The sequence below is a fragment of the Fusarium pseudograminearum genome, chromosome 4 (assembly GCF_000303195.2).
Source record: "Fusarium pseudograminearum CS3096 chromosome 4, whole genome shotgun sequence".
NCBI lineage: Eukaryota > Fungi > Ascomycota > Sordariomycetes > Hypocreales > Nectriaceae > Fusarium > Fusarium pseudograminearum.
In genome coordinates this window covers 4,992,919-5,017,433 of record NC_031954.1, presented here as the reverse complement: position 1 = coordinate 5,017,433, position 24,515 = coordinate 4,992,919, and the positions used below count along the sequence as shown (strand labels likewise).

The following is a 24,515-nucleotide window of genomic DNA, read 5'->3' as shown; positions in this document are numbered from 1 at the left end:
ATAGGAACAGCCCGATGCGGGGGTCGAACCCGCAACCTTGAGATCGCGTACTCGTAAGAGTCTCACGCTCTACCGATTGAGCTAACCGGGCGTGACTCTTATTGGTTGAGAGCCGGAGCCCCAATTTGCGTACTGGAATTCGGTGCGGGCTGAGGCTGGCAAGAAAGAATCCTTGATACCAGGACTTGGGACTTGTACGGTTGGTCAACTTTCCAATATTTCTTGCCACAGAGTGTTACCCGGTTTACACAGTAACTGCATTATCGACATGGGGCATTCGCCTGAGTGCCCGTCTTTTTTGACGTGCGACGGCGTAACCTTTGTCAACGGGAACATCAGCTTCAAAATCACCACCTTCAACAGTCAATCTCTGTTGATAGTAATTAACCCACAAGATAGTTAAACTCACTCACTCTTTAAGTGAAACAAGTTTTAAAATAAACAACTTACCTTCCCCCAAGATTGCCTGTCAAAGTACGTGTCTGGAAACGACGGCACATGAAAGAGGGAAATACCCTGGAGTATGACTTTTCCAAGATGATGTCGATGTAGTGATAGACAATAACTACCGCCACTTGCGCAACGTATTTGTCTAAGACAAGACTTAAAGTGAGATAAAGAAAAGTCGTGTTAACAGCATTTCCGATATTCTATATCAGGAGGATTATAGTGATGATCTCTCGCGTATCTGTCTCATCGTGAATGTGGAGTCATTGGAAGCTTGCTCTAGGTTCATTAATCTTCCAAATATACGAAATTGTATACATCCCAGGTGTTACTAAATTGTCAAAAGCGGCACTGATGAGGTAACATGTGTCTTATGAGCAGGCGTGAAAGAGCGGCTCGCCAACAAAAGTGATCGATATGAACAAGAGATAATTTATAATTCTTTTTATTGGAATCTAAATCGTTTCATATGGGTATCATAACATTCAATGCAAGCCAACGCCCTTTCGTAAATAATAATCTCCTTCTCTTACTTAGATGCATCCTCTTCCCTTCGATTTTTGCGACTGACATGGTTCAGTCGCAAGTCCACAACAACCGGCCGATGGTCCGAGATAAAAACGCCATCTTCATATAAGTTGTTGAGGACAGCAAAAGACTTGAATTGCAGTCCACTTGTATCCTTGACGAAAATATGATCCAAATCCATATCGTCTGATGGACTGACAGTGAATCCCGTGTATGTGTAGGATGAATGACCAAAGCGCTTCGCAAGTGGAATAATGTTCTTTACGTCGTTCATCGCGCTGGCCAGATGCTTGTAGGCCGGCTCGTCGGGGGACGAGTTGAGGTCGCCGCCGATAAAAACAGGGACGTTCTCAAATCCGTGCGAAGACCATTCTTCAGCCGTAGCAGAGATAAGCTTTGCTGAGTTTTCGCGAGCTGTTTTCCCCTTGTGATCGAAGTGTGTGCACATATACACCAAACGGTTTCCAGTGCTGATATGTTGGAACCGCGCCACCGTGACAATCCTGGGAAACGCGGCGTCCCACCCTCGAGAACCGACTTTATGGGGTGTCGAGCTGAGCCAGTAGGTCTTGGAATCCTCCATGTTCCAGACAGAAGGACGGTAGAAAATGGGTGAGAATTCTCCCCTGTTACCGCCCTTGCGTCCTACACCATAGTAATCCCATTCATCGCCAAGGTCTTCTTGGAGGTCTTGAATTTGTGGGTATGTCGCTTCTTGCATGCAAACAAGAGATTCTGGTCTTCCTGAGGTCTCGAAGTTGAGTTGGGAGACTAAGCGTGGTCGACGAACAGGCCAGAGTTCCTCGCCTCGTTCGGGGTGGTTTGGGGCCAGGCGAATGTTGTAAGTCATAAGCCGCACATCTGTCGTCCGAGATAAAGGCGCCGCAGCAACTGCTACGGCACCAGCAAGAAGAATGGCGAATCTCATATTTGTCGCCCTTCAAGTTATTTGAATAGTAGAAAAAGTGAATTTGTGTTCGTATGCGTCCAGCCTTTGTAGCTGGGTCGAGCTTCTTAAAAGTACTTTGGTATGGCAGCTTTTGAGTCGAGGGGTTTCTGTTGCAAGGTACTTGGATAGGTAGGTAAGTAGATAGTAGATATGATACGTGTTAAACGCTGCTGCTAAGACTTGGCAATAATGCACATATTGGCACGAATTGACGCTGACGCAGATCCCAAGACCTTAGCAATTCTACGAAGTCCTTGGGGGGACCTATGAGCTCTTGTACTGTTGGAATTCCGGCAGTCTCGGAGTGCCGCTAAGACGGGAGACTCCATGGCGATGACGCTGCTATTATCCCTGGGCTAGTATGTTTGTCTTAAGTTCTTGACCCATGGTGTCTCTAGCTTATTACAGTAGCTCTCTCCCTTAGCAAACGACTAACTTACATAACCGAACTACGTACGCAATGCATCCGTGGCCCTATGTCAGTGGCGTATGATCGTTAGGCCGGTGATAAGTCTGTGCTACCTGCTACAGTCCAGTCCAGTCCCTGGAAAAGCAAAGGCTACTAGGTACAGGATTCTTGGCATCGGTTGCATCTCCCACAAGCCGACGTCCCGATTACACAAGCGTCTATCTAACCGATGTAATAGATTTTGCACCCCTTGCAAAGTGTTGCAGAGCAGCAAGTTTTTTCTTATTTTACCATGAAGCGTTTTGCTAGGCGCTCGCCTAATTTTCACTTATTCGCAACGGCACAAGTGAATACGTATTGCGTTAAATTTCTAGCATCTGCGCTGTCACACCGCATTGCTCAGAAAAGTTCCTCGTGTCGTGGTCACGCAGAGATGCAATCATCCACTCAGCGACAACAGATAATACACATGGGTTTTAACAGTCTTATCTTGCGGATTCGCAAAGGTTGCTAAGCAAGACTGCCAAGACTATTATCTCCGCTGGTATCGCAAATCATAGATTGCCATTGAGGAACGCGCATGTCCAATGGTCAATAATCCATCTCCGTAGTACGTATTTCCTGTTGACGTTGCAATGCAATGCAATGCAATGCTTTTGGTTCGGCCACAAGTTCCTTCGGTTCGTAGCATTAAACGTTGACGAGGTATGTCCCGCTCCAACTGTAAAAGCTAATCTGGAACCCAGCCGTAGTGTGGCTTTGGGTCAAATGCTTTATCCAAGTTTTCTACTCGCCTTCAAGAGATAGAGTTTACGCTATAGGGAGGGGAAGTTACAAGCTGGCTGCTCGCCATGGCCGGCGCATTGCAGCAATCATGATTTACACGGCAGGACAGGGGTCAATTTGTCTCCTTGGACTCAGTATCGGTTAATGCTCCCGCATGCACGCCAAGGAACGGGACGGGGCAATCAAGGTGGGCGGACGTGGCTGACCAGGGGTGCGAATGCCCAGCTCATCATCGCCATGACCAGACTGGCTACTAGCAGTACGTACTGCCTGTTGTTGTTTCGTCTGTTGATAACGTTCGTAGATGCAGTTGGACATGTGTATAAAGATATGTGCTCCTATCATCCATGGGCACCAAGCTCAACACCCAACCCATTTTCGATTAATATTAGCAAGAGCAAAAGAAAGAGGCTCCAAACGGTTACATGTCTTACTGAGTCGATTGATGGAGCAAAATTACTCGAATAGTCTGGCACTTGTTGTTGAGGCAGCTCTCGCTAAATATTGACTATCTCACAGTCAATCCATTGTTTAAGTCAAAGTCGTATGTGTGCTTACGGAAGGGATCGAGTTACATACCAAGAAGCACTATCACTCTTCGCGTACGTGTAAGTTAGTAGCCAACATGGGTTCGAGAAACAAAACTCACAGCTATGTTGTTACTAGACAGCATCTGTAGCATTCCATAACCCCTCCTTTTATCGACCAGACAATATCAAGATAAGTAGATAAGAATACGAAAAGATACTTCTGGCACTCAGATGCTACTCTCCCATCCGTGTCTCGCAGTCGTCTTCGGGTTTGGGATAGCTTTTGTTCCTGTCGGGCATTTTTGGACGTCCCCACCAGTCTTCAGAATGTGACCCTGAGACACACTCTTTGAACGGTCGGTCAGGTATTGAGGTAACTTGGTGGCAAAATCAGCTTCACGTTTCCCAACGGTGATGGCGCAGGGAAACCCAACGTCTTCGGGTAAACCTACAGTAACATGCGGTCCACCATCATATACGTAACGTATGTATTTAACTTGATCACCGTTTACACGTTTTATTTAGTAACCAGGCGGGTTGCTAAAAAATAGGGACATAAAGAAGTACAGACGAAATTATTAGACCATTCTTAGGTCATACATACACTAAGAGTGATCTAATATTTATATCAACCACTAAATCAGGACTGGTTTTTATGCAACCCACCTGGTAACCTGCCACTCTATATATTACCAGCACATACAGAGCCTCGGTTACCAGTCTTATCTAACCGACCTTATCTCGATACTCAATCATTGGCATTACTTCAAGCTGCAAGAGCCCTTGCAAAAGCCCGACTCTCGCCACCCTCGACAACCTTAGCTACAGGAGTAAGATACGCGTCATCACGGCCGCTCTCAGCTGACAGATGCCTCACATACGCTTGCGCAACCTTGAACCAGCTCTTCTTTTCCGCAGCGCTCGATCCGCTTCCCTGCCACACCCAAATCGCCTTTCCGCCATCATCCAGCAAGAAAACATCGTCGCTCTGGAAATCGCCATTCGATATACGCTCAGCTTCCTTGACGAGACCAAATGAGAGCTGACCCGAGGCGTCGCTCAGCCTAAAGAGCTTCTTGGATGTCTGCTCAACGTGACGGGGGCTGAAGGGCTTTCGGCAGTGGAATCCATCGCGCGGTGTTTCGTCGTCTCCGCCGAGGAGATCGACAATTCTTCGTGACCGGGACTCGGTCTGCGAAATAACTTCGACTTCCGAATGCTTTGCGACTGTCATATCGTGGACAATCTGAGCAGCCTTTGCCTTTTCCATGGGACTACAGTCCTTTCCTTGCCAAACCCAAATCTTGCCGCCAACATCTAGGACAAACACATCCGTGTCATCAAGACTCGTCCAGACAGGCTTGACTTCATGAACGACGACGCCACTAAAACCAGCAGCGGGGTTCTTAAACACACGCAGCAAGGTGAGCGTCTCCTGTGGCTCCTCTTCTTCCTCCTCCACGTGTCGGAATCCAGAACGCACTCCGCCAGAGCGGATGGATATGCGCGGGAATAGTGCTAGGAAGTCGTCTGATGGCGATTCCTGAATCTCTCGATGCTGAGTCGCCGTGCCCTTGAGAAACTCGTCTAGTTCCACCGTTTTGTAGGCTGCTGTTCCCGCCTCATCCTGCGAGGTATGCTGGCCTAGCCAGAAGAAGACATCGTGAACAAGCTTCTCTGTTCCGTCGTTACTTCCGATAAGCTCTGAAAAGAGAACAATGAAGCTGTCCCCGTCGTAAAAATGGCCGTACTTTTCCTTTGGCCAAGGAACGACCTCGAACTGTTCAATGCGCCAGATAAACAGCCCAGGCTCGATGCCAACTCGTCCATCATTCCACGCCGGTTCAGTAAGTGCAGAATTGTATTTTACCTGATGGTCGATATCGGTTCCAATCAGCTCAACGTTGCTGTCCTTGATGTCGTATTCCTTTGGATGAACGAGACCTTGGTTTGGTGCCATTTTGACTGCCCTTGTAGTACAAATGAGAGTAACGAAATGTGTTGCTCACGCCGAGGTTTTGTTTGTTGAATAAAGCTTGAAGTTGTCTGAAACGAAAAATGCGACAGCTCTTGAATGAGATGGACCTCTTTTATGTGAGATTACTCAATGCGGGGAGAGAATGTGTCCTGATTGGATCTTGCTTGGCAGCGATGACTGATCCGTGAGGCGAGCTTCGTTCGACGACGATCGTTTATTATTAGAACAAGTATAAACTAGATGTGTGTTTGAGAAGCTAGGAGCACATGCCATATTGCGTCTCTGGCTACTGTCATTATCTACTGCAAGAGAGTATGATTCAATGCTCTATAGGGGCATACTAGATCGGATAGTCGAAGGGTTCTGAATCCAACTGGACCTTCACATAGCGCATTATTCAATTAGTTTCTATCGAAGGTTGTTCACTACGCTTCCCACCATAACAGCCACCTCCCTGTCCCAGTTCGCCTCCGCTTTTGTCCTTCCCTTGGATCCCGTCAATGCACCGTGTAACTGGGATCCCTTGACAACAGCCTGGCGGATTGCATCTCCAACCGTGTTCTTGTTCGTTCGTAGGGTTCTAGCCACGACGCCCCCACGGTTCATGATATCTTGCACGCGCGTTGCCAGGCTACTTGCCATAGTCCTCCAAAAGAACGAGGCAAGACTACCCGTCTCGAGATATGCGAGGACGAAATGAAGCAAGCTCGATTGGCTCGGTTGGTTTGAGGCGGGGAGGAGAGGATGAGCTGGCGGTTTTGTTGTCTCGAGGACAGCCTCAAGCGACACTACGTTTTGACACTTAAACATAACGTCAGACAATGCCTTGTCCAGCGTCGGCAACTGGCCCAAAGACCGCGACAAGGCTGTGATGCTTGCTTGTAGGGCCGCCCGAATATAGGTCTCCAGAGATTGGAGCAGCAACCGCGGAACCCATTTATCAGCCTTTAGACCGAGAGTTGGCGATAACAGATAGAGTGTAGTCATAGCAGATGCTGTACGGGCTTTGATTTCCTCAACCTGGGCAAATGTTGAGGTCTGCTGGATCGAAAACTCGCGAATGATACGCTCCGCCCGCTCGCGAACCGATCGATCAATGGGCGTTATCACTGTATCCTGCAAACTCTTGACAGCGTCCACGCGGTTCAGTCCGAAGCCTTCTTCACCTGGCCCTTTGCGATCAAGGATCTCTTTCAATGACAAGATTGTATACGCGCATCGCACGAGGGCCCGATGGTCCTCCTTCTCAGAGCCGTTGTCGAGCTCCAAGTGCTGGACTTCGAGCTGTCGACCAAGCTGCAAGCAACGTCCGACCGAGCGACCAAGCTTCAGGGTCTCCCATAACCGTAGAGCTACAATCCGGACCTCGTCTGCCTCAGCATGCTTGTCAATGACCTCCTTCTCGAGCTGGCGATAACTGTCATTCAAGCTCTGGATCTGACCATCCAACTCTCCGACGATATTTTTCGAAGCTTGGGTTTGTTGTTGAGTGTAATCGAGAAGAGGGACGGCGGAGCGAGTTGTCAGAACATCGATATGTGAGTCGATCTCTTGAGCGTCGAATAGAACACGGGATAGGGGGGTGGAGAGGTCAAGGGGCGTATCGTTGGGATTGTTGGTCGAGATGACGAGTGTATTCGCAAAAGAAGCGGGGGAGAAATCGGGGTCGAGGAAGGTTTCGTAGTCTATGTATGATGGCTCTTCGTCGGCTGTAGTGTCGGCTGCCATGATTGAATATGGTGTGTGCAAGACAATTGCCCTGTCTTGCTGTCAATTCTAGATTAGAACCGTTGAAGGCCAGGCTGGAGCTTGTCAATCGAGTCTGGTCCCTGGTGGATGTTCTGGAAGCTTGCTGGCCTTTTCGGGCATCGCTCTCCCGCCGGTACGTACCCTCACCTGACTGAGCAGCGTGTGTCGACGCAACCGCGCAACACAACGCAAGCTCTTTGAATTGGCGGCGGCTCTGGCAGAGCAGTCCAGGATCGTGGGGCGAGGACTAGGAAGCGGGAGAATGGACAAGGCTTGTCATGGCAACCAATCAAGTGGAGTGAAAGAGCCTGTTGCAGTGAGGTCATCACAGGTGCATGGATGCTAAGAGTGGATGCTGATGCACCGAACATCGGATAACAGTACATGATGAAGCTGCAGATGTTTATACATGCAACGTGTAATGACATTGTACTTGCGGCTATTGAATACTCAGGTATCTCATAGTAAAGATTAACTCCAGAGTGTTTCCCAGTTGACTTCTGCATCATCTCATTTCAGTGTCTAACCTCCTCCCCCAGTATGAGAGAATTTCAACAACCACAACGGACCGCTCGGTGTCTCCACCTCCACACCCTCGGAAATACGTACCCAGAAAAAAGATGACTGCCGTCCACTTAACCAAGAGCCTTTTCTCCATCGCAACGGCATGCCCGGCACCCGTCGATCCAGCCAGCCATTGCCATCCAGCGACAGGCAGGCATTTGTTTTTCTCGACCTCTTCCCTCCTGCTTTGCTTTTCTCTTTCTTCTTTTCTTCTCCATCTCGTCGTTGTCTTATCTCTTTTTAGTTGAGATCCTCGTCGATTTGAGTCATGTCCTGATGCGTTCTGTTGAATCGCCTCTTCCATCTTGACTGACAAACACCACCGATTCCAAGGGTGTTCACCCAGACGCGATTCCATTGCGACACCTACACGATACGGCATAAACTGAAGATCCTGCCGAGTCTTCCGCTTGCAGTGTTTACCCCCCAACCATCCGATTCGACCGAGATCACAGTTGGCGCGAATATAAACAACAACAACCCATTCGCATTCACCTCGATCAAACCCACCACCCACCCACCATGGACGGCCTCCGCGACGCCTTTGCCCATATCTCGGCTCGCGCCGTGAAGGACTGGCCAGCAGGATCAAAAGGCAACACCAGCGAAACCATCATCTCCAACGTCCCCTTCAATCTCACCACCCTCAAGTACTTCAACTACACATACTACAGCAACGAGACCATCTCCAATGGCTCAAAATGTTACCTGACTTTCGATCCATACACTCCGGCCTATGTCTTCCCGAACGGCTCATGGACCAACGCTACCAAGTGTTATACCGCAATCGAAAATATCAAGACCCGAGGCTTTGTAGGCATTGGCTTTGCCGTTGCTTTTGGAATCGCTCTTGTTCTTAATCTGACTGTCCTGGCCAAGCATGGAAAAATATACACTCCTCGCGATTCCCGCTTTTACCCTGTCGGTCGTCGGTGGCAATGGTACTGGGCACTCTTCACTTCTGCTGCTGCTCTCATCAGTCTCTTTGTTGGTGTCGACATAGATCGTTACTACCTCCAGGAACTACCCATTACCGTCAATGTCTTCTTCTGGTATCTTTTGTGTACAGGTACTGTCGCCCTGACATGGGAGGCCGTTCGCCATTGGGGTTCCTGGCAAGAAAGGAAATTCGTCGATCCTGATCCTTTCATTGTGAAAGACAATGATCGCCGTGCCAAGGTCGAGTTTTGGTTGCCCCTGTGGTTCTATCTGTGGCTTTGGCTGAACTTCTTTATGGTTGTTCCTCGCAGTTGGAAGTTCACTCAGCTTCAGCACTCGGAGGAGCAGACACTGGCAAAGGCAGTCCCAGGAGCGACAAATACTCGGTTCAAGGCCGGTGCTTTCTGCCTTGTTGTCGCATGGCTCACTATCGTCTTCTCTCTTTATCACTCGATTAAGCACTACAAGCCTCGCCACCGCGGTGTCTTCAACCGCGCTGTTGGCTTCATCCGATATGTGCCTTTCCGTTTCTGGCTCATCCTGCCCTTGTCAGCAGCAACCATCGCATATCAGGGCTTTATTTCATGGGAGTTCAAGTATTCCATCGTCAAGTACAATGGAAACATTCCTGTGATCTATTGTTGGGGCTTCCTACCATCCCTTCTGATCCTCTTTACCCAGTACTTCTATGGCTTTTTTACCCCCAACGAAGATAAGGAGCTCGTCCGACTAAGACGTGAGCGCGGCGAGATGCTCGACCGTGAACTCGGACTTGTCAACAAGCCTGCCTGGTGGAAACGTGTCAGGGGCGACCATCTGCTCACCTTTAAGGACAAGCTCACCCGCAACGTCCACGAGATTGGGGGTGGTCACGCCACTGGCCGACGTATCGAGGGTGATGCAGAGCGAGACCTACGTGAAGAAGCCTTGGCTGCTGCCAGGAATGATGAAGGCTTTGAGATGGGCCACATGCATCGCCCTCTTGACGCTGCCAACAATCCTCGAGTGGACCGTGCTGGTGCTGCTTCCATCTCCTCCAACGCATCACGGTTGTCATATGTCCAACCCTACACCGGTAAGAACGATCGTCGTCGACTTGAGCGTAACGTGCAAGCCGCCGCCGGTATTCTCTTCCCTAATAACCTCGCTGAGGAGCGTGCCCGTCGTGAAGCTCAACTCGGCCTTGATGGCCCCGCGCCCCCTCCCTACACAGATGGCCAGGGTCGAGGTCGGGCTCCCGGGCGACCCGGATCTACTGGTCGCAGCAACAGCACTGAGACTACCAACTCTATTACAGCTCCTCCACAGCAAATTAAAAGCATGCTGGACGTCTAAGGGGCAGTATCTCAAATATCTACCAGCATCGATCTCCATTTATGATAAAGTTTAGAATCACGACTAGTTCTGTATATTTAGGTTGTCTATCACGCAACGAGCTTCTACATTGTTTGCATAAATAGGCTGTTGGTTTTGCCATTTGTTGTTGCTTGATGGGTTGTTGCCATAGTCGGCCACGTTGACTTCATTGGTATCTACCTAGTAGCTATGAACTTTTACGAAAAGTAATACGCTGTCAATGATATACATTTAATCGATTCTCTACCCATAGTAACTCCCACATAACATATTGCCCACTCTGTCGTATCTGGAACAACACGTACGGCAAGAGTTCCAGTTGCAAGCTATGGCTGTTTTGCTCTGAGCCCGTAACGTGCTTGAGACCAAAGGATGAAAGAGAAGCAGAGTCATAGTCACTTACATCACAGAAAACACTGGAAATAATATATATTCGCTTATATTCAAGCAGAATGTGCTTGTTAGAAATTCAAAGAAACAAAACAGGTTACCCTATAGAAGACATAACTTTGCAGTTACAAAATATGCCGTAACCAAAATTGAAGCCCATTTAAAAACAACTACATTGCGTACCATAAAATGGCCTTGGGATTGCTATTATGGTGACCTGGGGTGAAAGACTGCTACAGCGAGGCGACGATACGGTCGATACTACAAAGCATCGTGAGTATGATCGTCAAGGACCCTTAAGATCGACACTAGAACCATCATGATGTCAGTTCTTACTACATCTGTACTTGCTGGCTTAGTCTGCAGGGTAATCACATGCGGGGGGATCTGTCCCCTAGCTGAAGGCGATAAGCTACTTGGCATTGATCGTGGAGCCTCAAAATCAGGCCTGGACGAGGGATATTACAGAGGGTGGCGTTGAAAGCCCATCGTTAACTTGGTCCCGACGCCAGACTCGCCAAGACTGTCACCTCCACAAAGACATTAGAAGGACAACAGGGTTTCACGATGTTGCGAGCTGTTAAAACTCCCGAATGGTGTGTCAACTCCAAGACAGTCAGTCAGCACGAGCACACCGGCACGGAAATACGGAACGGAACCGAGAGATGGGGTCGGATGTAAATGTCGTGGCGGGACGGTGAAAGATGGTAAGAAAGAGGGATTGTCAGATTTGGGCTTCATTTTCGTGCAACATGTAGACTACCCTATGTGATATGGATAAGCTTCGAGTGTTGCACAGAAAGATCGCGAATCAAATCATGAGACCTTTGACGTACATACGTCTATGCGTTTGCGCACGCAAATGAGGATACCTGCATGGAAGGTCCTTGGGGCGCATGCAGTCATGATACGTAACAGTACATCTAGCTCGTGTTGCGTTGGGATCAGGTCGGGTCCTGAACCCGACTCAAAAACAAAGTCCAACCCAACCCAGTGCAGTTAGCTGGGTAGTTGCATCCATCCAGATCCAAGCTGAGCTTCACGATCGCTTGATCTGACCCGAGAGCCAACTCCAAATGTCAATTGCTGTAATTAGCGAGGCTGAGGCTCTAAAGAGAGACATATCTGGAGGGTCCACCAAAATGAGTACTATGTAAAGGTTATTATGGGAATTTGGGTTTGAGTATAAAAGAGCGGTGTAGAAACAAAGGCCCGAACTGGAGAGGTCGAGCAAGATGAGACAAGTTCAGGACAAGACAGGCAATGAGCAGATGATGTGGATCTCTATCGGGCAACAGTACAGGGCCACTAGTATGTGGCTTGGAACAAAGACAACATGAAATTGCCAGTCTCTCGTGGAGTCCGATGCGACAATTGGAAACCCATCAAATTCCAAAGCGTCAAATGCTGAACCGCGAGGTTGGGAAAATAGCGGCTCTAATAGCTTACCAATTCGACCGGGGCGACGTATGCACTGAACACGAACTGGTGTACAGAGTAGATAGAATTTGTTGCCGAATCAGTCAAATCGAGGTCCCTTGCTTCACCGGCAGCCCACGTACCGTAGTCTGCCGACCCTCGAGTGATATCCTCCTGCCTATGGAGTTGTCACATGGGTCAGGTCGGAATGGGCGGGCGCGGGGCTCATAACAAGAACCTCCCAAAGAAGAGTCATCAGTTGTCGTCGACATTTAGTTGGTGTACTGAGAGTACGAGCCAGCACATGCAGGTTAGGCCCAGGGTGGAGTGTGGCATCCTTGAGGGACCATGTTACTCTGGTGGATAACTCTGTCGTCAACCTGCGTCGTGCCTTGCATTTGGTGGCATGATTGAAGAGCGGGCCAAAGGCTAGGACGAGGGCTCAGACAGTAGTTCAGGAACAATCAAGGTACCGCACAGTTGAGAGAGATGGTTCAATATCTCGTGCAAAATATCCATGGTGTTTCTTGCGGCGAACGAGCAGTCTGTTTCCTAGCAACCAGCAGCCTGGAAATACCTAAAAGGCGGTAAGTTAATCTGCGGCTCTTCATTCCAGCGGGCAGATGTTTTGGACGGATCTATGTGTGCCAATGCTATTTCGGGATGATATTCGAATTCCATACCACAAATTGTACCTGGAAATAGGAATTGAATGCCAGTGCACTTGGAGACCCAGTACTAACTAAACCAGCCACACACTTACAAGATCAAGGAGTCGCACGATTGAGTTGAAGAAAAGACCCTCGATGCTGATCACAGACGCCAAGTGGAGCTGTCATAGTGAGGAGGCGCAAACGGCGGCTGCTAGAGGCGGCTGGTTGCGTTGTTTTAGCGTATGCAGGTCAATTCTCGCATCTCCTCTGTTGTGATCCTTGGATCATTTGAGAAGAGAGCGGCGTTGGGCTGGAGAAACGGGACGGAGGCTTGAGGAAAGGCGTGAGTTGCCATGTCAAACTTTGCGAGGTGCCTGGAAATACTGAGATCAAAAGAGAATATGATATGGCTGATGAAAACGAGGAGAAGGAGGCTGGAAGTCTAACCATTTGCCGCCAATTGAAGAGATCGCCACTAGTAAGCATCCAGTTGCCAATAGAAACGTACAACGGGTATAATTTTCCACGACTTGGTGGATTGTAGTGCTTGGCATTGTAATATGCTCAAGATTCCTATTTGTGGTGATTATGTATAGAGATTCTATCTGGTGAACACAATAAAAGACTCGTGGATTGTGCATTGACGATAGTGTTGCAGGCCTGTAGTGTTTAGGCCAATCGAAAGCATCAAGAACAAGATCATCGGAGGTGTCGATAACAGGGGAACCCTGAATCATGCAAGTCAGCGGGTTGCAGAAAAAAAAGTAAGATGATCAAGAAGTGGTTAAAAAAAGACTGCAACTCTTGTAGTAGAATGCGTAGAGGAATGCCCTACTTTATCTTTGCTATGCTAAAAGAAGCGTCTCAAGTGTTTATCTTTTTGTGAACAGCCGCATCCCGCTTGTTTAGAGATTTCTTATCGATACAGGGTCACAGGACGCTTTGATGACGGGAAGGAGGGGGACGTGCATGAAGTAGAGGGACAGACGGAGGGGGTGGGGTAGGTAGTTGCCGTTCATGGTGGAGGGGTTCAGGACAACGGAAGGTGCGCGGAGGGCTGGAGCTGGAGGGTAGGAGGGGTAGATTAGCACTTACCTTACTTGAGGAAGAAGGTACCGCTTTTTAGCGGCTCCATCATTGCAGAGTGCAGCAGCATTAGTCTCCTCCAACATTGACAGCTCACAAGCACCACCGTTTCGAAAGAGACCAGCAGCAGAACAGAACAGAACGAGGAAAAAGAAAAAGAAAAAAAGCACATGCCTGGATCGACTGGGTTGACAATTGGAAAAGTCTGTTTTTTTCAGGGACGAAACCTCAGCGAGTTATCCGGCATGAAAGTTGTACTAAGGTACACGTCAATCAGCCACCACAAACTCTAGAAAGCTTCTCTAGGAAGACGCCAAAAGTCAATTTCAATCGGCCGCCTCCGATCTTTCTAAGGTCATGGAATCGTCACAGGCTGCAACATGAAGAGGCTACCTATTGAGGGTATCGTCAGGTGTATGTATTCATGGACAAATTATGGCAGCATCAGCAAAAGTGCGTGTCAACTGCAAGAATATTAATGCGTCTATCATGCTCACCACATCACAGATCATAATTATCGTGGACAACTAGAATCTTTGCATTCGCGCATCATGTGGGTAGCTTGTGAACCCCGAAGAAAGAAAATATGCATTCCTTCCAAGCTGCAAGCGCAACGTCCACCTAAAACTTGCAGAAACGCAAACGCGAGCCATGTTGCTCTCCCCACACGCTGTGCGCCTCTTTCAACGTGGACGGATGGGGCATGAGCCCTGGTTGGCTTTTCGAGGTTTTAGGCCCTGGCCTCTGCATGGCGATGCTGAATAGGCACAGGCACAACCTTGATGCCATCGTTTGTCTTTTGCGATACCACGTACTCCGGCCTTCTTGACGGTAACTAAGAGGGTTTCACGAGTTTGGTCTACGTTGAAAGTGCCTGGGACCGGTCCACTTAGTTCACCTCAACTACAAAGACGCGCCGCATGAAACACAAGCGACTGCAACAAGCAAATATTTTGGACGCATCCGAGCCCTAGCCTGCAGGTATTATTCGATCTGCATAATAAACAATATCTGCCACATCCACAGCTATGGATGAGTCTTGAATATGAGAGCGCCGCAGCAGCTGAGTGCCATATCACTACACAGAACCTCCAGTGCGTCATACAAGGTCAGAATTGAGTTGGGCCTGACTTATGTACGGCATCTTCGGAATCAATTGTCAGCCTCATGCTGCGAACTAACAGAGCCTCTCACTACGACCGTTACTTATCATCCGCAAGACATCGGTCTTTTTGCAAGGATTTGCGTCATTACTTACACCCAACGGTGCCAGGGCGTCGGGTTTCGAGGATTGATCGCGCGACTTGAGTTTCTGACCTCTGAAGCCATTGGGGTCATTTTATCTCGAGCCTTTGTCCAGTTTCAGACCGTAACATCAGAGGCGAATAACGATGTAGCAGAGACATCTCGGTGTTATTGTTTTTAGCGAGAGAAGCAGAGGAAAGGGTTGCACTCTACTTCCATGTAGCTTACTTCTCCCCATACTATGTTCATTGTCAACCTGAACCTCAAGCCCACCGGCCTGCGGGATCCAGGCACCATTATGCCTTTCAACCTATCATGAGCCGAGCAAAAGCAGCGAAATGCTGCGAGGGGTATTGTCGGATCAGATTGCATGGTCTGGCCATCTAGATAGATGACTTGTACAGGGCACTGGCTGGTACTCAACACGTCCTCGTTTGTGGTTTGACCTGCTCTGTGCTAGGAACGGACTGGGCTCAACTCGAGATAGAAAATTTACCGTAAGTGTGTCCATGGCAACCAGGAACAAGCTTGACAAAGAACTTTACATGGTACGAAGAAGCAAGAATGGGAACTTGTGATGTGAACGCCAAGGCCCCATCACGGCCCCTTGCGGCCGGTCGGCCAGGGACGGCTTCGCTTCGAGTCAAACACAGATTTTTGGTTCACCATGCAGCTGGCGCGAGGTTTATTTTTACTATCGCACAGCGGCACATTGGGGGTCTCTAGTGAGTCAAAACTATTAGAGCGCCGCCTAGTTACATACAGCCTTCGCTGACATGGCCCAGGCCCCGCTCAAGGCTGAGAAACCAACCCCTCGCATGTATGCTGGCACTAATTCGGTTGGCGAGGTCGCGAAACCTGATCCAAGGCATGAACAGAATCTGGTCTGTTCACAGGCCTTGACCAACACGTTATTTTCTCACAGCCTTGACGTTACGATGTACGGTGAGCCGACATGATGGAACAAACATTTGCAATATTTTATATTTTAGCGGTCACTTGAAAAAAACAACGCACCAAAAGGCTGGTTACCCTCAAGTTCATGTCGCTCTCGGTCAGGGCTGGTCAACCGTCAGCTTGCTTCACCACTAGCTTGCAGCTTGTTGGTTGATCGAACTGCAACGCTTGCAGGGTTGTCCCTAGCATGGGTCATAATATCAGGTACATACATACATGCTGGCGCTATGTACCTGGCCCGCCCCCTGCTCAGCAGTGCAGGTGACCTGTACCTGACGTCTCTGACTGGCATGAGTTGTTATTCTGTGCGCCCTCGAATACCAGAATTATTCAGCAAGGTGCTGTGCGACTCGAATCAGTCTGTACATGCTGTTTGATGCCAGTGCTGGATATTGGACCCGCGCGCCTGGGTACGACAGGCACTCATGTTGTTCTTACTTGTTGTAATTCCACCCACACCCACACCCATCTTATGTCTTGGTTATTGTCCCTAACAGTCAGTCACCGCTCAAAATACGGAGACCTCTATCCGCGACAAGCATCGACTCATCCTGCTACACTCTCCCCACCAAAGCTGGCAGTGCCTTGCCCTGTCTGCCTGTCAGGGTTTTCCACGAGGCAGGTCGAACTGTGATCAGTCGCAAACCGGTAAAGCGGAGACGCAGATGGTTGTTGGCGCCGTGTGAACCGAGCCTAGAAGCTCCGCGCCCAGCGAAACTCAAGACTGATGGCACCCAGTTGCCTGGCTAGATTTACAGCCAGCTGGAGCCCTAGAGGATTAGGTTCTTGCCGGTCTTCCCACCTGCGGTGATCCGGGTCGATGAGCATGACAAGAGCAAGGACAACTGTGTGAGGTGGCTAGCACCTAGACTGATTGGTCGGGCAACGCAACTAACAAAGACTCCGTCCTAGTGTAAGGGAAACAAGAGAGAGTTGGGCGACTCGATCCATGTCCCCATGCATCCATCCCGGATCCGGACTCCACAAAGACAATCGATTTGGGGTGCGAAAGCAACCATAAACACACATACATCATCGCCACGCTTGCCCCTGCCGCCCTGCCACTTTCCCTCCCTGTGCCCCTGTCTCGACTCGCCAGTTGTAACTGTCAACCTTTTTTTTCTTCTTTTGCGTCACATACAGCAGGCTTTATGCCGTTAACTTGCAGTACATACAGTTTCAACACAATTTTTGCTTTTTCGTCACTTGCTGATGAATTTAACCTGAGACTATCAAACGTGGTGCTGAAGATACATACAAACCCCAAACTTTGTTGACAGCGGTTTGACGGGCTTCCTCACTTTCACAGCTGTCACCCAGAAAATATCAATTCACCTGGCTCTGGTCCGTGTCGCTTGATGGATCTAGGCCCTGGCCTTGGCTCGCTTGCATCACCACTACGCACGCCTCCCCCCGCCGGCATTTCGCACGCTCTGAGGTGGACCTTAGCACGTCGTGGGTAGTGTACTGTAGGAGTCTGAAAACATCTCCGCTCGTTCTCTTACAACTCTCTCACACGCTCCCTCTTTCTGCATCATTATTGTCTCTCCTCTTGGCCCCTTACATATACCTCTCCCTTCGTCCTGCCAGGATCAGCCTTGAGCCTTGACCTGTTTCGTCGTGTGTGTTTGTCTTGTTACGCTCGACCCTCCCGGAATTTTACTTCTTATCTCCATCTCCATCTCCCCCAAATTCCTGAGGGCGTGCCTTCGTCCTCTCCGGGGTTGCCTGCGCCTGGCCATCATAACCCGAACAGCGCCGCCTGCTGAGTTCTTCCGATTGTCTTGAGATTCTCGGTGTTTTAAAGGTTATTGGCGCATTTGATTGCAAATAACGCAGTTCCGACAACACTATATATCCGTGGACAACGATTACCCGACCGACTTCTCGTTGTACCTGTGCGACCAGGACGTCGCACTCCCGCGGGCATCTTTCTTACCTACTTCCGCAAGGTTATTCTGCGCAACGGCAAAGTGTCAGTAGTATTGCATCTAATATTGATCTCTACTTTGTTGCAATGGCGGCCACTTTTCGACCAGTGAACTCACCACTGGCGATGACTGTTTCCAGAGAAGACGTCATGGGCCCATCGTCCTCGACCCCCCGACCCAACACAGCTCCTCAACCGCACCCGTCGAGACCTACAGACGATGGTACAACCCCGACAAGGGCAACATTTAATATGGCTAGCCAGAAGCCTCTTCCCTCGAGCCCGTTTCCGCAGGGAATTCAGGTACCCGATCAACCGCTCAAGCCAAAAATGCCCCAGCGTCACGATTCACGGCATTCGAATAAATCAGGCGACTCGGGAGACGTAGATATGGACGATTCCGATGGAGAGACTGGTACTATCGACGACGGCGTTGGATCTGACGACGAAAGTGTCGGAGCAGATGGACCCCGCTCTAGCAAGAAGAAGAAATCACAACGCTTTTACTGCACTGACTATCCTCCATGCAATCTGAGCTTTACACGCAGTGAGCATTTGGCCAGACACATCAGGTTTGTAAAGGTTTAGCAACATGACGAGCATGACTCTGACAGATACTTGCAGAAAGCATACAGGCGAACGTCCATTCCAATGCCACTGTTCACGACGCTTTTCGAGACTCGACAACTTGAGACAGCACGCACAAACGGTTCATGTTAACGAGAATATTCCTATGGATTCGCTGGCTGCAACTGGTTCTCGGTTTCAACGCCAAATGCGACCCGATCGAGTAAGGCAGGCTGGCAATCGAGCAAGAGCATCAACAGGCGGCAGCGCGGGCGGTCCCCAACGAGGGCATTCTAAATCACTATCAACATCGAGCATCAATAGTGTAAGCTCGGTTGGCTCTGCTTACAGCGTTCAAGATGCCAGACGACGACCACCACCTTTGGTCATGGCTGACCCTCGGTCACGGCTATCATTCGAGTCGTACCGAGGGTCTATGGACGGCGGCTTGCCCCAATATCGAGCCGTTTCTCCAAGTGAATACGGAACCCCTACTTCTTCGACGTTCTCAACCGGGCAGAGTAGCCCTCGATGGGGACCCGGTGTATCTTCCCCAGCAACCTCGCACTCTCGATCTCACAGCATGTATACGACAGGCTCCCGTACGCCAGGTCGTCGTTTGAGTGTTCCCTCAGGAAACAATCCGTTCCAATCCCCCGGCGCACTAGGAGGCAGACCGATGATGTTTGGACCCAATCCTGGCCCTGCCAATGCTTCGAATGTGGGTGCTCCTCCGCCAACCAGTAATGGCATCCCTCCATCCCCAACTTCCGCGACCTCTCAATGGCCACGCAGAGAGTCGATGTCTGAAAGCGATTGGCGTCGACGAACCTGGCATCCAGACAGCCGCAATATCAATGGGAATCCAAGTCAGCTAAGCTCCGTTGTGAATCAGTCCTCAGTCCGTCCGAACCCGCCACCGCCGATCGCGAACCCTTCCAACTCCCAGTCGTCTTTCCGCCTGCCTGGGATCGAATCCTTTGATCCTCTCCCACCCCGCCCAGCCACCCCATCCAGGAGACAGCCTTCGCCAATGATTGTCGATGCGGAACCTCATGTACGCGGTCCCTATCAGCCACATCTTCCCGAGACTCCGATGCAGGACGAAAGACGAAATCTCAATATGTATGACGCTAGTATTCAGCGTGGCCTCAATCGTCTGGACATCAATCATAATACCCCCCCTCGTGATAGTGCTGGTTCATGGGCTTCCGAGGCGAATAAGGCGGTTCAAGCTCAGGCCGAGCATGTGCGACTCAACCCACCTGTTGTCCGTTTCGAGGAGCGCCCCTCGGTTTACCAGGGATCTAAGCCTACGTCTGCCCCACGGTCGTTTCACCAACACACGATGTCGGCTCCTTCCATCACGACGACTAGAGAGAACAAACGCCGGGGCTGGTATCATGGACCGGTGTCTGTTCAACGGGATGGCAGATTGCCGCAGGAACCGCAGGACCCTCGGCTGGCGCACGTTGAACGGATGGTGCACCCCAACTTCACTGGTTTCAGTGGATTTCCCGTAAAGGAAGCCCCTCCTCCTTCTCATCACCATTATCAACATCCACAGCAGCAGCAGCAGCAGCAGCAACAACAACAGCTGCCCCCTCAGGCTCAGCAGCAGGGCCAGCAGCATCAGTATCAGCAGGTCCAACACCCACAGCAGCAACAACAACAGCAACAGGGACGACCAGGGAGTAATGGCTCTCTCGGACGACTGGAAGCCTTGGTTGCTGTTGCAACAAGCGAAGGCTCAACCGCCAAAGCGTACTGAGCTGCTGCGTCTTCCTCGGTTACAATATTAGTGCTTGTAAAGTACTCACCTTTTCCAAACATCCGTCGCCTCCATTAGTACGTCATTGATTTGAGGCGACAATGACTTTAATGATTTTACGATACATTTCCTTGAATCCGGTTCGACTTGGTTTTATACCCGGAAGCGGAAACGACGCACGTTACGGGCATGGTTTTGTCGCATGATACACGAGCATGATCTCTTTTTGTTTTGATTGTATGACGAATTCCCTACTCTGGAGTCAGCACTTTTCTTTTTGAGCACGAATGATAGCAGTCAACGATGTCCCGGCTTGGTGGGTGACTCAAGAATACCACATTCACTTCAGCACATCGACTCGTCTAGCACATTGTTTCGTAGATGGGATTCTTGCGACGATATTTCATTATCATTTTCTTTTTTTTATCGAGGGTTCTCCGACCCGTTTCTCCACTTGACCGGGCACAGTCTGCAACGGATGGACAAGAACGTCCTGCATCCGGTCAGAGGGTCTTTTAGACGTTTTCTAACGTTTATCGCACGGGATTGGAGGATGGGTTTGAACTTGATACCCTATGACTATAGCGTTTCTGTTGGCGTTTATCAAGACGATTGGCTTAGACTTGTTTCTCAGGATTCTTATGACCTTTCTTTGTTATGGGCAGCTGGTTTAACGATGGAGTCGTGGCTCTGTTTACAGTTACAGATTGATGAAGAGGAGACACAGTTTTGAAACTTATGATGATGCCCTTCCATAGTTATGATAGTATTGCTCAGGCATGAAACTGGGTTATAATGAAAGTTGACTTAGGACTTGCATATGTTTAGATCTCTCGGTGATATGTACCTCTTGGATACTTTTTTCTAGAAATGGCCGCCCTGTATGAATATCCTGGTAGATGAGCTGCCGATGTCTGCGTGACAGGGGCGACGGGTCCCGTGGGAGAAATGACGACCTCTCAGCATAAATTGGCTTGCTGATTTCGTCTCTTTCATCTCGAGTGGCCAACGTTTCTGATACCCTGAGCCGTCTGATAGTAATAGCGTGTCCATGCGCATCACCGCGTCCTGCCCTCTAACTCTACCATGCTAAGACAAACACCATCTGCCTGGTATATGCGTACAAAGTCTATACAGATCTAATTAGGCTCCATCCTACTGGGCACTAACGCCGAAAGTAAACCTGTCAACGCGAATCTATCGTCGTTGTTCTCCGATGCCTTCTCAGCTATAACAGTATGATCCTTGACCTTGATGTGCGTCAGCTCCGCTACTCCTGCACCCAAACCGTGAGGCATGTACTCCTTTGCATAAGTTGGCAAAGTTATCCCTTTATTCTTGACAACCGACTCGATGGAGTATCGAACCGTTTCCGCTACCGGATAGGCTTCACCAAGTTCTAGTAGTGCGCGGCATGCTTTGATGAAGGTTTCGAGCTGTATGGGACTTTCTTTGATGATTAAAAGGACGCGGAAGGCACACACGGAACTTGCCTGGATGAGCCAATGTTCTTTCCGGAGAGTGTAGAGAGCACGGAAATGCCAGATCGTCGACATGGCGTTTGTGGCATGAGCGTAGGTGGTGGAGCGTGGGTTAAAGGGGCCAAAGGTTGCCTTGGAGACATTGTCGAAAGGTTGTAGAATGCTGATGGCTACAAGATCCACACTGAGACTTTGGAGATATTTAGTAGGTATTAAAACGAGACTCTGTATTTTTTTTTCGGGATGCTTACTGCAGCAGTAGAGCGGCGGGAAGAACCGCATTCTCAGCTCTCAGGGGTTCTGGTAGAGAGAACTTCCACTCGATTAGTTGTGAGTACAATTCGACCGCCCGTCCAGCATTCAAGGATGGCGAAACACCCTGCTCTATAGGGATGATAAAATCGAGCACTTGCTCCGTAATCTCGGCGAAAGTACACTCGACATCAAAGATTTCACGCTTCAGAGACCGCTGGGGCTCCGCAGACAAGGGGTAAGGGAACCACCAATACTCAGGACTCTCCTTTCTGTTCAGTGGCGTTATATCTTGCTGCCAAGTTTTCTCCCGTGCGGGCTTTTTGATCACGAAACGGCGACAGAGACCGTGCATTGGCTTCCTGGGTCATGTGTTAGTCAGACTAACTCTCGCCATACGTATACGACTTACCAATCCCAGACATAGAACCCCCATTGTATCCAGGATAAAGCATGGGCTTCAGCACGTTGTCTCGAACCAGCAATGGCTGTGTCGGTTGAACGCTGTATGTCATCAAGCCGAAGCTCCATGTAGCGCTGGTGCATAAGTCTATGAAACTCAAGCGCAGTATTCCCATCGCCCAAAGCACCTTCATACACATACATCAGCGCAAGGCCCTGCACAACTGGCAACAGAGGACGCGTGTCTTCAAGTTCTAGACACCGTTTAGCCTCCTCGGCGAATCCGCGGCCTCTAGTACTGATATCACCAGGTACGCTGAATGTTGCTGAGCTGGTAGAGTACAGCTACAGTGCCGCTGTCAGTCAGGAAGTCGGATCATGGAATGGATATGAAATAGCCTACATACGCAGCTAACGGCTAAGAGGGCATTGACGAGGAATGGAGAGCAGAAGCGAAGTTGCCAAGGCGCGCCTGTAGTCTTGGGATCGAGGTTCTTGAGGTCTTCCTCGAAAATGGTTCGGTCAATAATGCGGTTACACACAGTATCCCATGCCCAGAATAGCAACAACAAGTGGCTCAAGAGCTTGTCATCTTGGCTTGCGCTTGTCCATCGTGAAATCGGCAGTGTATATCCTGGGAGATCAACGAATACGTCGTCCGAAAATCTTCGCTGGGTATCTCGCCAGCCCTCCTCAAAGATATGATCAGGGTGGTCGTGCCTGAATAGTATTAGAGGCTGCGTATATAATTTTGCGCCAACGTGAAATTTCGTCTTTGACTTACAGGGCCGTGAGTCTAGGTTGTTGTGTTTGAGAAAAGCTCGCGTACGTAGCAAATAGACTAGGCGAGCTGGCGCTTCCGGATGTATTAGTGCTGTTGGAAGTGTTGGCACTGTTGTTCCGTATTAGAGGATTCATCTGTTGTCTGGATATCGTAGAGGTATTGCTCTGCATTGTCGCATCCACTCCCTGCATGTCTCCAGTGACCGTCTTGACGTCCTGTCCAGCACGTATCATTCGCAGAATCTCATCTGTCTCGTGAGGCTCCCGGGTCATCAGAGACGAGTAAAGGTTCTTATGCCCGGTCAGGTTCTCCTTTAGTGCTTCGTTCTCCCTCTTCAGGACGGCAACCTCAGCCTCAAAAGGGCGAATGACATATTGGCATTCGCGCCCACCGTTAGTACAAGCTGAGCATTTGGGTTTTTGGCCATCACACTATACGTCTGGTCAGTAGTGAAATACCAGCGGTGAGTGATGGTAGTATCGTGTAATCACCCTTGCCTTGCGCTGTCTGCAACTTTGGCAGGCGTTCTTGGTAAAACTTCGTCTGGGAATGTCAACATTGAATGGAGGCTTGGAGCCAGAAGGGCCATCGCGAGCTGGTCCGGGTAGTAGAGGGCGTAGACGACCAGAAGCTCCGTTGTCGTCCATTTTTTATTGTGTTGTTTCCACGGGAAGTGTTGCAGGGCGATGATGGGTTGCTAAAAGATGCGACAAGTTGGATTTCGCCCGAGATCAACAAGACATATTTCCGTTCATGGTCAGCTGGTGAGCCGTGAGGGGCAAATATGAATAGACGATGCTGTAAATGGCCCGTCATGGCACTGAAAGACTATGGAATTTTGCCTGTGTATGATGTATCCACGACGTCACTTTGACCTCAGTCTCGGAGCTGCTTCTTTGTTAAGCGAACATTTATCTCTAGAATTTGAGAATCAATTAAAGAACCACTTTATCACTTTGTAAATTGTGGGGGTTGAATTTTGTTTATTAATTAACCTCCATGTTTCACTTCATCATAGGAACATGAGTTGTTGGTTGAAGGATGAACTCATTGTGACCTAGGTTAGTAGTCGTCTAGATAGTCCAGTAGTACACATATGAAACATCATTACAAAACCTAGCGAGCGATTAGTGAGCTCTTGCGGTTATCAAATTTTCAATTCGCTTTCGAATCATTATCATTGACATACAATAGCTATCATGAAAGCTTCAAGAACAAGGTTCCTAAATAGCACATCGTCCGCTGTCGCTCGTCTCTTGTTTTCCATATCCTACCTGCCCTTCGTACCATCTGTCCGTACGCCCACCCGCCCGCCAGTCACCTTGTAATATCGTATGCCGTCT

The 24,515-nt window shown here is 49.4% G+C and overlaps 6 protein-coding genes across 6 annotated transcripts, besides 2 other annotated features; 2 read left to right on the top strand and 4 right to left on the bottom strand.

The window, feature by feature from the left end:
• Positions 1–976: 976 nt before the first annotated feature.
• Positions 977–1,903, bottom strand: FPSE_11013 (uncharacterized protein; the record flags this gene model as incomplete). The annotated part of the gene is made up of 1 exon (XM_009264130.1): positions 977–1,903. One exon carries the CDS (start codon positions 1,901–1,903, stop codon positions 977–979), a length of 927 nt encoding a protein of 308 aa, XP_009262405.1.
• Positions 1,904–2,964: 1,061 nt separating this feature from the next.
• Positions 2,965–2,987: a microsatellite.
• A 1,428-nt stretch (positions 2,988–4,415) lies between these two features.
• On the bottom strand, positions 4,416–5,609 carry FPSE_11012 (uncharacterized protein; the record flags this gene model as incomplete). The annotated part of the gene is made up of 1 exon (XM_009264129.1): positions 4,416–5,609. The coding sequence occupies one exon, from the start codon at positions 5,607–5,609 to the stop codon at positions 4,416–4,418; it is 1,194 nt and encodes a 397-aa protein (XP_009262404.1).
• Positions 5,610–6,035: 426 nt separating this feature from the next.
• On the bottom strand, positions 6,036–7,355 carry FPSE_11011 (uncharacterized protein; the record flags this gene model as incomplete). The annotated part of the gene is made up of 1 exon (XM_009264128.1): positions 6,036–7,355. The coding sequence occupies one exon, from the start codon at positions 7,353–7,355 to the stop codon at positions 6,036–6,038; it is 1,320 nt and encodes a 439-aa protein (XP_009262403.1).
• A 1,107-nt stretch (positions 7,356–8,462) lies between these two features.
• On the top strand, positions 8,463–10,214 carry FPSE_11010 (uncharacterized protein; the record flags this gene model as incomplete). The annotated part of the gene is made up of 1 exon (XM_009264127.1): positions 8,463–10,214. The coding sequence occupies one exon, from the start codon at positions 8,463–8,465 to the stop codon at positions 10,212–10,214; it is 1,752 nt and encodes a 583-aa protein (XP_009262402.1).
• A 7,788-nt stretch (positions 10,215–18,002) lies between these two features.
• FPSE_11009 (uncharacterized protein) lies at positions 18,003–20,253 on the top strand (the record flags this gene model as incomplete). Its single annotated transcript, XM_009264126.1, has 2 exons — positions 18,003–18,487; positions 18,540–20,253. 2 exons carry the CDS (start codon positions 18,003–18,005, stop codon positions 20,251–20,253), a joined length of 2,199 nt encoding a protein of 732 aa, XP_009262401.1.
• Positions 20,026–20,163: a microsatellite.
• Positions 20,254–21,392: 1,139 nt separating the features above from the next.
• On the bottom strand, positions 21,393–23,819 carry FPSE_11008 (uncharacterized protein; the record flags this gene model as incomplete). Its single annotated transcript, XM_009264125.1, has 6 exons — positions 21,393–21,924; positions 21,986–22,348; positions 22,399–22,733; positions 22,796–23,108; positions 23,173–23,603; positions 23,664–23,819. The coding sequence occupies 6 exons, from the start codon at positions 23,817–23,819 to the stop codon at positions 21,393–21,395; spliced, it is 2,130 nt and encodes a 709-aa protein (XP_009262400.1).
• Positions 23,820–24,515: the final 696 nt, after the last annotated feature.